The sequence below is a fragment of the Protopterus annectens genome, chromosome 8.part0 (genome assembly GCF_019279795.1).
Source record: "Protopterus annectens isolate FY-2018-M chromosome 8.part0, PAN1.0, whole genome shotgun sequence".
NCBI lineage: Eukaryota > Metazoa > Chordata > Ceratodontiformes > Protopteridae > Protopterus > Protopterus annectens.
Window position 1 is genome coordinate 1331873029 of NC_056741.1, and position 14559 is coordinate 1331887587.

The 14559-nt window shown below is 43.9% G+C and overlaps 1 protein-coding gene across 1 annotated transcript in view; it reads left to right on the plus strand.

Annotated features, from left to right (window-relative positions):
• SMURF2 (SMAD specific E3 ubiquitin protein ligase 2) overlaps positions 1–14559 on the plus strand; it is a gene marked incomplete in the record, with an annotated part of 2869016 nt that overhangs the window by 91008 nt on the left and 2763449 nt on the right. The window contains 1 exon segment of the mRNA XM_044080880.1: positions 13932–13970. Within this exon segment, the coding sequence (XP_043936815.1) occupies positions 13932–13970 (39 nt within the window).

Here is a 14559-nt window from a genome sequence, read left to right on the forward strand (position 1 = left end):
CCAAAGATGATTCTCATTGCTCCGGACTGGCCAAGACAACACTGGTACCCACTCCTGAGGAGCCTGACGCATTCTCCACCATGGACCCTGCCTCTAATGCCTCTTCTTCTGACTCAGCACAGCTTCAAAACTCTTCACAGCCAGCTAAAAAACACTCAATCTAGCCGCATGGAAGATTCCTTAGCATCACAACAGGCCCTACTCTCCAAGGAGGTGCAGGAGGTCATTTTGGAGGCCAGAAGGCCATCAACTAGAAAAGCTTACTCCGCAAAATGGAAACGGTTTTGTGTCTGGAATGAGAAAAAGGGCCGGGAGCCTGGAAAACTGAATTTACTTCAAATACTACAATATTTGGCTGAGCTGCTAAGCAGTGGACTTTCATTCTCCTCCATCAAAATCCATGCCTCAGCCATTTCTGCAGAATACAACACTGATCCACCTTTATTCTCTCACCCTCTCTTAAGACAGTTCCCCAGAGGGGCTAAGAATCTAAGACCTCCAAGGAAACAACCAATACCTGCTTGGGATCTTAATTTCATTCTGGAAAAACTGACCTTGCCTCCCTTTGAGCCAGCTGCCTCATCAGATTTGCAGTATTTGTCCTGGAAAACAGCTTTCCTTCTGGCTATCACCTCAGCTCGTAGAGTTTCAGAACTACAGGCTCTCATGGCTGTCCAGCCTTTTATCATCTTCCATCAGGACAGAGTTTCCTTACGAACCAACCCGTCCTTTATGCCTAAAGTGGTATCCAGGGTAGCTTTAAATCAGGCCATACATTTACCTACTTTTTATCCTAATCCTCAAAACAAAGAGGAGAGATTACTACATTCCTGGGACATTCACAGACAACTGCGTTATTATTTGGACAGAACAAAGCCTTTCAGAAAATCAGAACAGCTCTTTGTGTCCTATGCGGTAGGAGCTCAAGGAAAGCCAATTTCCAAACAGACAATTTCAAAATGGATAGCCCACTGCATATGCTTTTGCTATTCCTTTCATGGCAAAACTGTACCTACAGGCATTAGAACTCATTCCACCAGGGCCACAGCTACATCTGCAGCCTTCCTCAGAGGAGTTCCTACCAAGGATATTTTGGAAGCAGCCACTTGGAGTTCTGTGCATACCTTCTCCAAGCACTACAACCTACCATTATACTCCAAATCTAGAGCAGGCTTTGCCACTGCAGTCTTGCAGGGCATTTTGGCTCCTCCTAGTTCCACCTAGTGCCTACCACCCTTTTCTTAGCTTTGGGATTCTACCCATCTGTTATGACTGCAGCTGTATGCACGATGAACATAGTACAGTTTTGTACCTACCATAAATGTACAGCTGCAGTCCAGGTTTCCCTCCCTCCTTCCCCTCTTGGGACAGGCCTATAAGCTAACACATCCTCATACAACCTGATTGGGGTATTCATTTATGATGTATTTGCTTGCAACTACTGTATTTTGATTATATTGCACTGCATTATTACACAAATGTATGTATTGCCTTCCTTCTGGGGGCACCTGACATCTGGGGCAAGAAAAACTGAAAAACATGGTGTCTGCTGGTTCCTTTATACCCCTGTTGCACTGACGTCAGGGAAGAAGCGACGACAACCGACGCCGGACCTAGACTTTGGAATTCGGCCGACCGAGGACCCGCCTGACGGCAGGAGAACCCATCTGTTATGACTGCAGCTGTATTAGCACTCGAACATCTAAATTTATGGCAGGTACAAAACTACTTTACTTATGCCCTTTATTCTTTTGGTGAGAAACTTTTGTTGACATCCCAGTTGTTGGGTATGCCAGGTTAGGTACATACCAGAGGGGGCATTGTATTCAGTGATAGGTCTTATGAATGACAAATACAGTGGAACAATGACTTCCTTGGACCTAGATGCCATACATTTGTTTATAAGTTGCACAGCATAGAATGATTTCCTCACTGCTTTAGACGTGATGGTCAAAGGTTAGATTACTGTCTGTGTGCCCCCAAGTCTCTGTTTACTGGGTCACCTCTTAGGGATGTGTTGTCTATATGGTAGTTACCTGGGTTGGATGACTTCCCAAAGGATATTGTTATGCATTTCTTGGCATTTAGTTTTTGCCTGTGGCTCTGACAGCAGTTATTTGTATGTGTTAGCCCTTCCTGGAGAACATTTATGTTAGTGGGGGATTCAATGATAGCTCCTAATTTGCAATCAGCTGCAAGTTTAGTCAGCCAGAGGCCACTGACATTGGCCTTGACTTCAGAGAAGTAAAATGAGTGGTCCCAAGACTGATCCCTGTGGAACTCTGTTTGTAACTGGCCTCTTTGCAGAGGTGGATTTCACAACTCTAAACGTTTTTGGTCCTGTCTGTGAGCCAGCTAACTGTCCAATGGGTGACATAAGGGTCTGTACTTAACCTGTTGAGTTTCTCAACTTGAGCTTCTGTGGTGGTTTCATCAACTTTCTGTCAACCAGAGGCTTCCTTTCCAGGCTCCAGCCCTGACTCAAGAACTCTTTACAGATGCCTCAGACAGGAGATTGGAGCATGTTCATCGTGTTTCACTGTTGCAGTCATTACAATTGGGTTATCCTGCTGGCAGGCTACCCGCAGTCGGCCTGAATTCCAAAGTCTAGGTCTGGCGTTGGTTGCTGTCGCCTCCTCCCTGACGTCAGTGTGCCAGGGGGTATAAAAGATGCAGCCAATGCCATTTTCTTCAGTCTTTCTTGCTGCACGGTGCCTGAAGCAAAAGCAGTTCACAAGTGCTGGTCGGCCGACTCCTGAGATTTTCGTGTTTGAATTTCAGATCCGAAGTCTTCATTAAAAGCTAAGTACCCCGTTGGGAAAACTTTTTCCTTGCTCCAGACTGATGTCAGAAAAAGTTAATAATTGTATTTCTTGTGGGAAGCAAATACCTCATAAGGACTTCCATTCTTACTGTATTCCTTGCCTAGGCCCTGATCACGATGTTGCTAATTGTTGGTTTTGTGCTAAATTTAACCAACGCACTATTAAGCACCGGTACGATTTTGTATTTCACTATTTTGGCAGAAGATTTAATTACACAATGTCATCGGATAGCCATCCGACTACCGCAATTCAGAAGAAACGCAAAGAAAAAGACAGGCATCCGAGGTCCAAAACTGACAACAAGGCTTCTTCTAAGCCAGTTGCCGGTTCTCAGTGAGGCGCTTTCGCAGCCCCTGACACCTGCTACTTTAGAGCCGCAGGCCGTTTCCGACTCCCACGTGGAGCCGACTAGGTCGCTGGAAACTCAAGGTATTGGAACCTCGGAAACTATTCCCTCAGATGGGTCTGGAGCCGCTGAGCAGGCATCGGCTTCTGAGGGTGTTTTCAGGCCTACACAGTTATATGTTAAAACGACTTCAGCTTCAAAGGCAAAGACTAAAGCACCTCTAAAGACAAAGAAACAAATACAACAGCCCCATGGACAGGCCTCCATGCCTAAAAAACAGATGCTCAAAATGGCCGAAGACCTGATTACTTTGATCAGGGGTTCCCGTCCCCCTCCTGATAAGAGGCCTAGGCAAGAGACAGAATGTGAATCTTCAGATCAGGTTTCCATTTCTTCTGATTCCTCTTCTGATCAGGAATACTCTCTTCCTCCCTATGAGAATTCTGATGCTGAAGAATCTATCCCTTCAGCCTCTCCTCATGAGGATTATTCTTTTGAGGAAACTCTGCATACCATGAGGGAGCATTTCCAGTGGGAGAGCCAGGATTATTCAGAATCTAAAAAAAGGCTCAGAGACTTCCTTTTACTACCTCAGCACAGGCCCCTTGCTATTCCACCTGTGTTAGACATTGTAGATGTATCTTCAGAGTCCAGTCTGACTCTTGACTCTTTACCTCCGGCTCCTGTTAAGCCAGACAGATACTACAGGGTTCCTGATTCACATAAATTTCTTTTTAAGAACCCTGCTGCTGACCCAGAAACTATCTCTCAGGGTCCCAAAAGGGTCAAGGCTTCCACTGAAAAAAACCCTACCCCCTCTGACAGGGAATCTAGGGCACTGGACAGATGGGGAAAAAGATTTACACTTCTGCTACCTTTTCTATAAGGGCTTTAAATTGTCAGTTTCATATGCATAAATATCAGCAATATATTATGTCACTGCTTAAACAGAAAATGTTGATAAATTCTGAATGTGCAGAAAACAAAGAAATGCAGGATTTGTTGCATGCAGCTGAACAAGTAGGGAAGCATACTTTGCAATGTGGTTTTGTTTCTCTGGAGGCCTCCTGCAGGGCCGCTGTTACGGGTTCTGTCATTAAGAGGCATGCTTGGTTAAAGGAACAGAATCTGCCTGATCATGTTAAAGCAAAATTATTAGATGCTCCATTACAGCATGATGCCTTGTTTGGTGTTAAAGCAGAAGAGTTATTGAAGAAAATGGAGGACAAAGCTAAATCTATGCAAACAGTCAAAGATTTCTTACAGGTACAGCCTCCAAGATTTAGCAGGCACTGGCCTACAAATAATTGGTCCTTTCCAGTGTCAGACAGGCCACAAAGAGGCAGATACAGTCGCCCTAGAGGCAGATCCCAGCCCCAAGGCTCATACAGGCCTAAACAATGGGGTACTTCTACCTCCAAAAGCGGAGAAGACAAATCACAGCCATACAGGAAACAGTCCCAATGACTTCCCCCTGCCTGCGCCAAGCACTTATCGTCTGTCAGCAACTTTAGGGGGAAAACTAGCACTTTTTTGTCAAAATTGGCACGTAATAACCCAGGACAAATGGGTCTTGGATATAGTGTCACAAGGCTACAGGTTTCACTTTCACACCATGCCAAGGGCAAACGGTTTGCCAGACCTGCTAAAAAATCAGTGGGCAGAGGCACAAAAACAAGTGTCATCCCTCATGGACATGAGGGCCATTCAGCAAGTACCACAGCGAGAGCAGGGACAAGGATTTTACTCAACTGTTCTTGGTGCCCAGAAAGGACAAAGCCTGGAGACCAATACTGGACCTATCTGTTCTAAACACATTTGGATATTCCAAGATTCAAAATGTTGAGACTGCAGCAGCTTCTGCCCATGCGGGGCAAGAAGACTTGGCTTGTGGCTTTAGACCTAAAAGAGGCATACCTGCATGTCCCAATCAGACAATCATGCAGAAGATACCTCAGATTCATAGCTGCAGTAGCAATTCTCTGCACTGCCCTTTGGCTTATCTACTGCGCCCAGGATCTTAACAAAATGCCTGGCTCCAGTAATTGCATTTTGCAGACAGAGGAATACAAATATATCCTTACTTGGACGACTGCCTTATTCAAGCAGAGAACAAGGACATTCTACTACAGCAGCTGGCTTTTGTAAAAATATTACTAACATGCCTAGGGTACACACTAAATGAAAAGAAATCAAAACTAGCACCCTCTCAAGAGATAATATTCCTGCGTGCAAGCTTAAATACAACTGCCCAGATGGCTTCTCATGCCAGACAAACAAAAGCAATTGACTACTTATTTCAAAATGTTGACAACAAAGACCCAGTTATCTGCAGGCTTTGGGCTTCATGGCATCCTGCATTCTGCTAATTCCATATGCAAGACTGCATATGAAAAAATTTCAATGGTATCTAAAAAAATGTTTGGACTCAACATTGCCACAGCCTGGAAACAATAATTACCCTCATTCCCTGCCTGCAACAGGAGTTTTGATGCCAGGCAAAGGCCTGTCACCACAACAAGGGGCAGCCATTCGCTTTACCCACAGCCAGGCAGATATTGGCAACAGATGCATCAGATTATGCCTGGGGGGGGCCCACGTGGCAGGAAGATGTATTCAGGTTACATGGTCCGCAAGCCAAATGCATCTACATATCAACCAAAAAGAGATGCTAGCTGTTCAGAATGCCCTGACAGCCTTCAAGGATCTACTTCATCCGGGACAACTACTGATAAAGACAGACAATACTACAGTCGTGTGGTACATAAACAAGCAGGGAGGCACTCATTCCTACCCCCTATGCAGACTAGCCATGACTTTGTGGGACACAGCATTGACTTACCAAGTACATCTGCAGGCACAATGCCTGCCAGGAAAGATAAATACTCTGGCAGATGAACTAAGCAGAAACCTCATGGATCCCCACGAGTGGAAATTGGATCCGCAAGTCTTCAGCATGATAACAAGGAATTGGGGATGCCCGGACATAGATCTATTTGCTTCCCCGCACAACTGCCAACTACAGAGATTCTGCACAAGGACGTATCACAAGCAAGCATGGAAAGTGGATGCTCTATCTTTCAGCTGGAAAAACTTAACAGTATATACCTTTCCTCCACTGCCTCTCCTCCCCAAGGTACTCCTAAAAGTCAGACAAGAGAAGCCAAAAGTGATACTGATTGCCAAGGACTGGCCCCACCAGCACTGGTACCCAATCCTAAGGAACTTGTCTCAGTACCCAGCCTGGACATTACCTCAAATTCCTCACTTACTGTCCCAACACGACAATCAGATCCTGCACAGCCAACTCAAGACCTTAAATCTGGCAGCATGGCAGATAATGTAGTCATTCAAAACACACCTCTCTCTAAAGCGGTGATGGATGTTATTTTGGAGGCCAGGAGGCCTAGTACCAGAAAATCTTATGTTGAAAAATGGAAGAGATTCTGTGCTTGGAACCAGGCACAAGGGATTGACACGACTGTACCAAATATTCCTCAGATTTTGCAATATTTAACTGAGATGCTGGACAAAGGCCTATCCTTTTCATCAGATAAGATTCATGCCTCTGCCATTTCAGCTCATTACAATACAGAGCCACCTATTTTTTCTCATCCTTTATTAAGGCAGTACCTCAGAGGAGCCAAAAACTTAAGGCCTCCAAGGAGGTCACCAATACCTACATGGGACCTCAATTATGTCTTGGAAAAACTCACCCTGCCTCCTTTTGAGCCAGCCGCTGCAGCTGATATAAAATTTTTATCATGGAAGACAACTCTGCAATAACTTCTGCAAGACGAGTCTCAGAGCTACAGGCACTCATGGCTGTGGAACCTTTTATAATTTTCCATCCAGATAGGGTTTCTCTGAGGACAAACCTGACATTTATGCCTAAGGTGGTGTCTAAGTGTGGCCCTTAACCAAACTATTCATTTGCCCACCTTTTACCCAAACCCACAGAATAAGGGTGAGAGACTTCTGCATTCTTTGGACATACACAGACAGCTGCGCTTCTACTTGGACAGAACCAAAGCTTTCAGAAAGACTGAACAACTTCTAGTGGCATATGCTGCAGGATCACAAGGAAAGGCTATCTCAAAGCAGACTATTTCAAAGTGGATAGGCCACTGCATTCATTTCTGCTATTCACAACATGGCAAATCAGTGCCTAAGGGCATTAGGCCACATTCAACCAGAGCAGCAGCCACTTCAGCAGCCTTCCTCAGAGGTGTACCAGCCAAAGACATTTTAGAGGCTGCAACCGGAAGTTCAGTGCTCACTTTTACAAAGCACTATCACTTACCACTCTACTCTAAATCCAGGGTAGGCTTTGCCACTGCAGTTCTGCAGGGCCTCATAGCCACTCCTAATCCTATTTAGCTCCATCCTCCCAGCCTTAGCTTTGGGATTCAACCCAATTGTAATGACTGCAACAGTGAAACACGATGAACGTAGTACAGTTGTGTACTTACCATAAATGCAGATGTTCGAGTGTATTCACTGTTGCAGTCCAGGTTACCCTCCCACCATCTCCCTTATCTTTGCTGGAACTTATGTATTCTTCTCTATTCTATACAACCTATGTGGTGTATTTGCTTGTAGATGAAGGAAAATTTACCTTGGTGCATGCATGCTTTATTGACATATTTTTAGCCTACCCTTTTGGGGGCACCTGACATCTGGGGCAAGAAAAACTGAAGAAAATGGCGTGTGCTGAATCTTTTATACCCCTGGTGCACTGATATCAGGGAGGAGGCGACAGCAACCAACGCCGGACCTAGACTTTGGAATTCAGGCTGACTGCGGGTAGCCTGCCAGCAGGATAACCCAATTGTAATGACTGCAACAGTGAATACACTCGAACATCTACATTTATGGTAAGTACACAACTGTACTTTCCTTTGTCTCTCTCAAGGTTCAGGGTCTCTGGCCTCTTCATCAGAGATCAGACCACCTCAGTATAAACGAGATAAGGGCTCTGCTTCTAGCTTTTCATTCCCTCTGTCATCCGGGGCCCCTCAAACTTTTCATAGACAATACCACAGTGATTTAATAAGGAAGGGGGTACAACTTCTTACCTTCTTTGCAGACTAGCACTTCAAGTCTGGGATCTAGCTATCCAGTATCAAGGGAGTCTTCTGGCTGTTTATATTCCTTCAGAGCACAATCTAATGGCAGACTCTGTGAGCAGGTCCAGCACACAAGCTAGCAAATGGATGCTTCCCAGAGATGTGTTCCTGGACATTGGCCATCGGTGGGGCATTCCTCAGGAAGGTATTTTTGCCTAGTACCTGAACAGGCAAACTTCCTCTATTCTGTTCCAGAGTTCCAAATCTTGTGGCTTGAAAAGTGGGTGCCCTGTCTTTTCCTTGGAAGGGGATGCTTGTGTACGCCTTCCCTCCCCTTCCTCTGTCACCCCAAGTCTTGCACAAGATGAGGCAGAACTCTCCCAAAATCTTGCCATTGGCTCCCTTTTGGCCCAGACAGCATTAATTCCCCCTTCTTTCTCACTTGGCCAGGAGTAATCACCACTTTACAACACCAGGTGGGCCTTCTCACACAAGATAAAGAGGTGTCTTATCCATCCTCACTTGTCCACTCTTCAACTGATGCTGTGGGTGATAGGGTTTTGATCCCTTTTAGGCACCTCTTTTCTAAGGATGTGGCAGGACGCCCACTACCAAGAAATTATATTTGTCCAAATGGAAGAGGTTTTCTGTCTGGTGCATCTCTTGCCTTTAAGATGCCCTATCTGTGGAGGTTCCTTTGGTTCTCCCTTATTTGTGTGATCTGCTTCATGCTGGGTTGACATATTCTGCAGTTAAACTCACCTCTCAACTTCTACTTATCTGCCCTTGACTCCACCTCTGGCCTCTAGATTTCACGTCAAGCATTTTCTTGAAGGTGTCCTTCATGTCATGCCTTCCAGAAAGCCTAGTCTGTTTTCCTGGGACCTCAGTTTTTTATTGAAAATTTGTCTCTGGCTCCGTTTAAGCTTTCTGCTTCAGCTTCCTTCCAGCATTGTGCTTGAAAAGACTATTCTTCTTTTGACTCACTTTGGCCAAGAGGGTGTCTGCACTTCAGGCTCTTGTAGCTGTTCCTCCTGTGTTACTTTTCCACAGATGCAGGGTGTCTTGTTGCACCAGTCCTTCTTTTATGCCCAAAGTGGTCAGTGAGTTTGCTTGCCCTTTTCCTTCTCTTCAGTCTGCAAGTGAGAATGTTTTTTACATCTTGGATTTGTATAGACAGCTCAGATATTATTTGGATAAAACTAGTTATTCATAAATCTGAGCAGCTTTTTCTTTCCTTTCATTCCAGATCTTTTGAGCTTAGCTGTTTCCAAGTAGGCCATCTCTTCATGTATTTCTAAAGGCATTTCTTTTAGTTCTTTTCATGGTAAATGTATTTCTTGTTCGGTAAAGGCTCATTCTGCCAGAGTTGTTGCTTCCTCTTGTGTTATTTTTCAAGGGACTGGATACCATTTCCATACTTGAGGCTGCTACGTTATATTCTGTCCATGTCTTCAGTACAGTGTGCATTGCAAGTTGAGAAACCAAAGGAAGGAAGCTCAGAAAACCTGTTGGAAAATAATAAAAGCCACTTTATTCCACAGAATACAGCAGTTAAGCGCTTTCATCGTCACCTTAAAAACTTCTTCACAACTGCCATTGTAGTAAACTTACAACATTGAAGTATGTCCCTTAAACAACCAATGATATCCTGTAGTCAGTTAAATAATTGATAACATAATTATGGCTTTTATTGTTTTCCAGCCGGTTTTCTGAGCTTCCTTCCTTTGGTTTCTTGGTTTTGGATTTATGCATTGTAAGTTGAATGTTATTTCCAGGGCTAGAGCTGGCTTTGCCAGGGCTATCCTGCTTTGGTTTCTAGAAGGCTCTTGAGTGCCACCTTCATCTCAGGTTTCCTCTTAAGCTTCTGTACTCTCCCTTCTGTTATGAGTACTGCACCAGTGATATTGAAGGACATAGTACAGTTGCATGAAATCTTACTGTAATGGTAGATGTCTTCCTCTTCACTGTTGCAGCATTTTCCCCCTCCCTTCGGCTACCTCTGCTCTAGCCCACTCTTCTTGCCCTCCTGGCCGAAGGACTCTTCTCTCTCTTCTCTTCCTGTTATGAATGCTGCAACAGTGAGGAGAAGGACGTCTATTGTTATGAGATTTTACCAAAACTGTACTTCCCTGCAAGCTGTGATTGTTGCCCTGGATCTCAAGGGCACCCATCTTCACATACCTATGCACAAGGACCACAGGTACTTTCTCAGATTTAAGGAGGACACAATCTCACTGTCAGTTTACATTCTCGCCCTTTGGATTACCTACTGCACTGGGATTTTCGAGGGCCTGGCTCCAATAATTACTTGTTGCAGAGCCAATGATAACATCTACTCCTACCTAGAGGTCTGCCTCACTCAGAGACTCTACCAGGAGGAGAGGGCTGTGTAATTCGCCATAGACTGATTACAAAACCTGGGACTTCAACATCTCCAAAGAAAAATTTCTTCACTTTCAAGAAAATGGTGTTCTGTGGGTCTTTAATGGATTCTAACAACTAGATGGCCTACCTTCCTGCACCAAACAAGCTAAGAATCTCTGTAGCATCATCTGCAGGAAATATTGATATCGACACTAGTCTGTACTGGAATTTGTTCCTCTGGCCAGACTGCACGTGAGATACTTCAGTAGTAGCCAAGATTTACCTGGATCTGACATCCAAAGTCCTTGAAGGAGATGATCCCTGTGTTACACTTACTTTTAAAGAGCTAGTATATTGGTCTCACCAGATCAGGCTGTATTAAGGAGTGAATTTCAAATAAGAACCTCACAATTAGACTGGATCTTGTATGCTGCAGACCAAGTTTGGGAGTGAGCACATTCATGAGACCTTAAATAGCAGAGGGTATGGGATGCAGATCAAAGAAGGAAGAATCTAAAATTTAAGATAATGATGCTAATTTCGATACTCTGAGGATTCACTCCCATGTCAAAGAATAGGGTTTTGCAGGTCACAACAGGCAACACTATTGTAATGTGGAACATCAACAAGGGTGGGGGACTGGAAGGGAAATTTTACTTGTTCTGATCAGCCATGGCTGCCTAGAAATGGAGCTTCAATCCAAGATGACCCTAAAGTTGATCTACAGTCCATCCTAGTCAAGCTCGGTGGCAGGCTAACTAGGCAGATAAGCTACAGATTTCCACAAATGGACATCACCCAGTGACATTTTTCCTATACTATTACAATATAGGGTGAACCTGTAGTTTTACTGTTTACCTCTTTGAGCAAAAAACAGCTCGCGAAGTATTACTCCAAGGATTCAAAGAAACAAGCTTGTGTGATAGATGCCAGCTCCTTTAGATGGACTGGACTGTCGTAGTATGTCCTGATGGTGTAGGTGGATAAAGTGGGGCTATGGCCCAGGCAAGCTGGGTTTGGTTAGCAGCTCGGCCACTTGACTGCACCACCAGGGATGACGGGAGGAGCTATTGTTGGAGGATATGTTTTTGGATGCAGAATCAAAAGATTCCTGGTAGAGTCTGGGGACTTTGGAGGGTGGGTTGTGTTATAAGGTGGTAGGGCTAATGGCAGAAGTGCACGTGGAGGATTGACAGATAAACGGTAGAAGCCCCTGAGCTGCCAATCCCTGGGCACTGTACTTGAGTACAGTGAGGCAGAGAGCAGCAGAAAAACTCTCTGAAGTAGCAGAGTGGTGCTACAGCAGGTTCCTTGATCTCTTCATGAGTCTTAGAAATAGGTAGGGGGTTAGCCTGGATTAGGCCAAAGTGCATCTGATGGGCTCAGTGGGCGAGGAGCGGACCTGGAAGCAGCTGATAGTCAGATGTGGGGATCCAAAAAAAATTGAGCTGGTTTCTTGACCTGTGCATTCCCTCTAGTTCCTCTTCCCCCCTCGATGTTTCAGAATGCAGGTGAGGATGGAATCAGAGATGCTCTTAATAGTACTTTTTTGGCCCAGGCAGCATTTGTTCTCCATCCTGATTCAGATGTGCAGGTGGAAACTGCATGGGCTGCCTTTGCAGTTCAGCCTAACTCAGGGCAGAGGGGCTGTGATATACCCCAACCTAAGCTGCATCATTTAACTCTCTTGCACCAATTCTCTGAGGACAAGCCCATGTGTAAGGAGACCAGGAAGTCTTCCACAAGGAAATCATACTTGGCCAAGTAGAATCCTATCACAGCATCAGTGTCCTTGATTCAGCAATACTTCATGATGTGTTCAGTTGAGGCCTAGTCCATTCCTTTGTAAAGATATGTATATCTGCCATTTCAGACTGCAAGCATCCAGACTCCCCCCAGCATCTCTGCAGCCTGTTACATTTCTTGAAATGTGTCTTTCATTAGAGACCAGTGAGAAAAACTGTTGATCTCCATAGAATGTGAACTATATCCTAGAGAATCTGAGACAACCCCTCCCCTCAAACATATGTAACACAGAAAACAGATTTACTTCTGGCCATCACTTTGATTTGAAAACTACAGGAACTCATTTGCACAGAGTCCGTTCTAGTCTTTCCATAAGGACGGGTTCAGTCCTGGAACCAACCACACGTTTATGCCACTGAGCTCTCTCTCAACCAAACTTTGCCGTATCATTTTCTCTTCTGTATCTCCCAAAATAGGGAAGAAAGAATTATTTAGTTTGTAGATGTGCTCATGTAGATAACATGTTTACTACCCAAAACTAAGAACACTACCAGAACCTCAGATCAGTTGTCTCCTTTGCACCAGCAAGGAGGGAAAAACAGTTTCCAAGCAGACTGTCTCTTAACCTGTTTTGTCTGGCTGTCGTTATGGGAAAAAGTTGGATGTGGGACCATGAGATTCCCCAACAACCACTGTGGCCTTTCAGGGGAAGGTGCTGAGTGCACAAAGTACTTTTAGACTAGCTATTGCTTCCAGAACTAAGGCTGAATTTACAACTGCTATTCTTCATAGCTAGTTGCAGTCCAGTCCTACCAGTCTGTTACCTCCCTTACTTCTTATGCTTTGAAGATTGTTCCAGTTGTACGGACTCTGTAAGGACTAACACAACAGTGATCTACACAAAGATTATAGTACAGATGTGTAAGAACTTAGCATAATAGAAGATGTTCAAGTTGCTTATTATTGAATTACTGGTTCCCTCCCACCATTTTCTTGGGCATTCTGGTTAGTGGTGGGGTATTCTATTTTTATGCCTTTATCCTTTTTCCATCTCGGGCTGTGGCCTGTTCAGGTCAGGAAAACTTTGGGGAAACTGTGTTTGTACACACATGCTCCTGTTTAGATTAGATGCTTGGCACTTTGCTCAGGAGCCAGCAGGGTGGATACCTTGCAGTAATCTTGGGTATGAAAGCTCTAAAATGGCATAGGTGGATGTCTGTTTTATATTGTGAACATCATCACCTGCTTGGCTGGCAGACATTTGCTAGGTCTGTAGGGAAAGAAGAATGAGCTCTGGAAGTCAGGATAGACATTGGGCTTTCTACAGCTGAAGTGCCAGTAATAACAATGTTGCAGATTTACTTCAGCATCTTCTGTTATGGTAATTTCTCGACACAGATGTTTTTACAGATTTCTTTTAAGTAAAAGGTGGATATGAGAGTTTTAATTTTCTGCATTCATAAGTTATCAGAATAACCCAGTATAAAAAGGAAAAAATGAATAAAATATACTAAGAATGTTTAATTCGAGCACAGCTTTATTCTAACATTACTAAAACATCCATCTTTTTTCTTACAGTGTTGTGTGCAAAAAACTTGGTGAAGAAGGACTTCTTTCGTAAGTATGCATTTAATAGTTACATTGATCTAACAGCTGGAGAAGCAGTGATGAAGTAGTTTAAATTTATGGTCATGTCTTGAGGGGAGTCTGTTGAGGTGGGGTTGTAGCATAAGCTATAAATATATTTATATACATGCGCAAGCACACACACATATAAAATGTGTGTGTGTGTGTGTGTATATATATATATATATATATATATCTATATATATATATATATATATATATATATATATATATATACACACACACACACACACACACACACACACACACACACACACATTTATTGTACACACCCACTCCCACCAGTAATAAGACATAAATGTGCAGAAGAAGTGTCTGCATTACTTTGCAGTCCTGCACTGGTATAGGAGTCTGGCTCTACTTTCTCTTTGGAAAGCCCACATTTTGTTCAATAACGTCAGCACTTTCCATCCAAATAACTGAAAAGTTAATTTGGTCATTCTTTTTTCTCTGCCTTAGGACTAGTTTAGCATTTAGTCATATTGATTGGCTTTATGGTTGTAATGTATGATGTCTAAAAATTGGTGTCAAAAAGAATGATGCCTGTGAATTGGTTAGG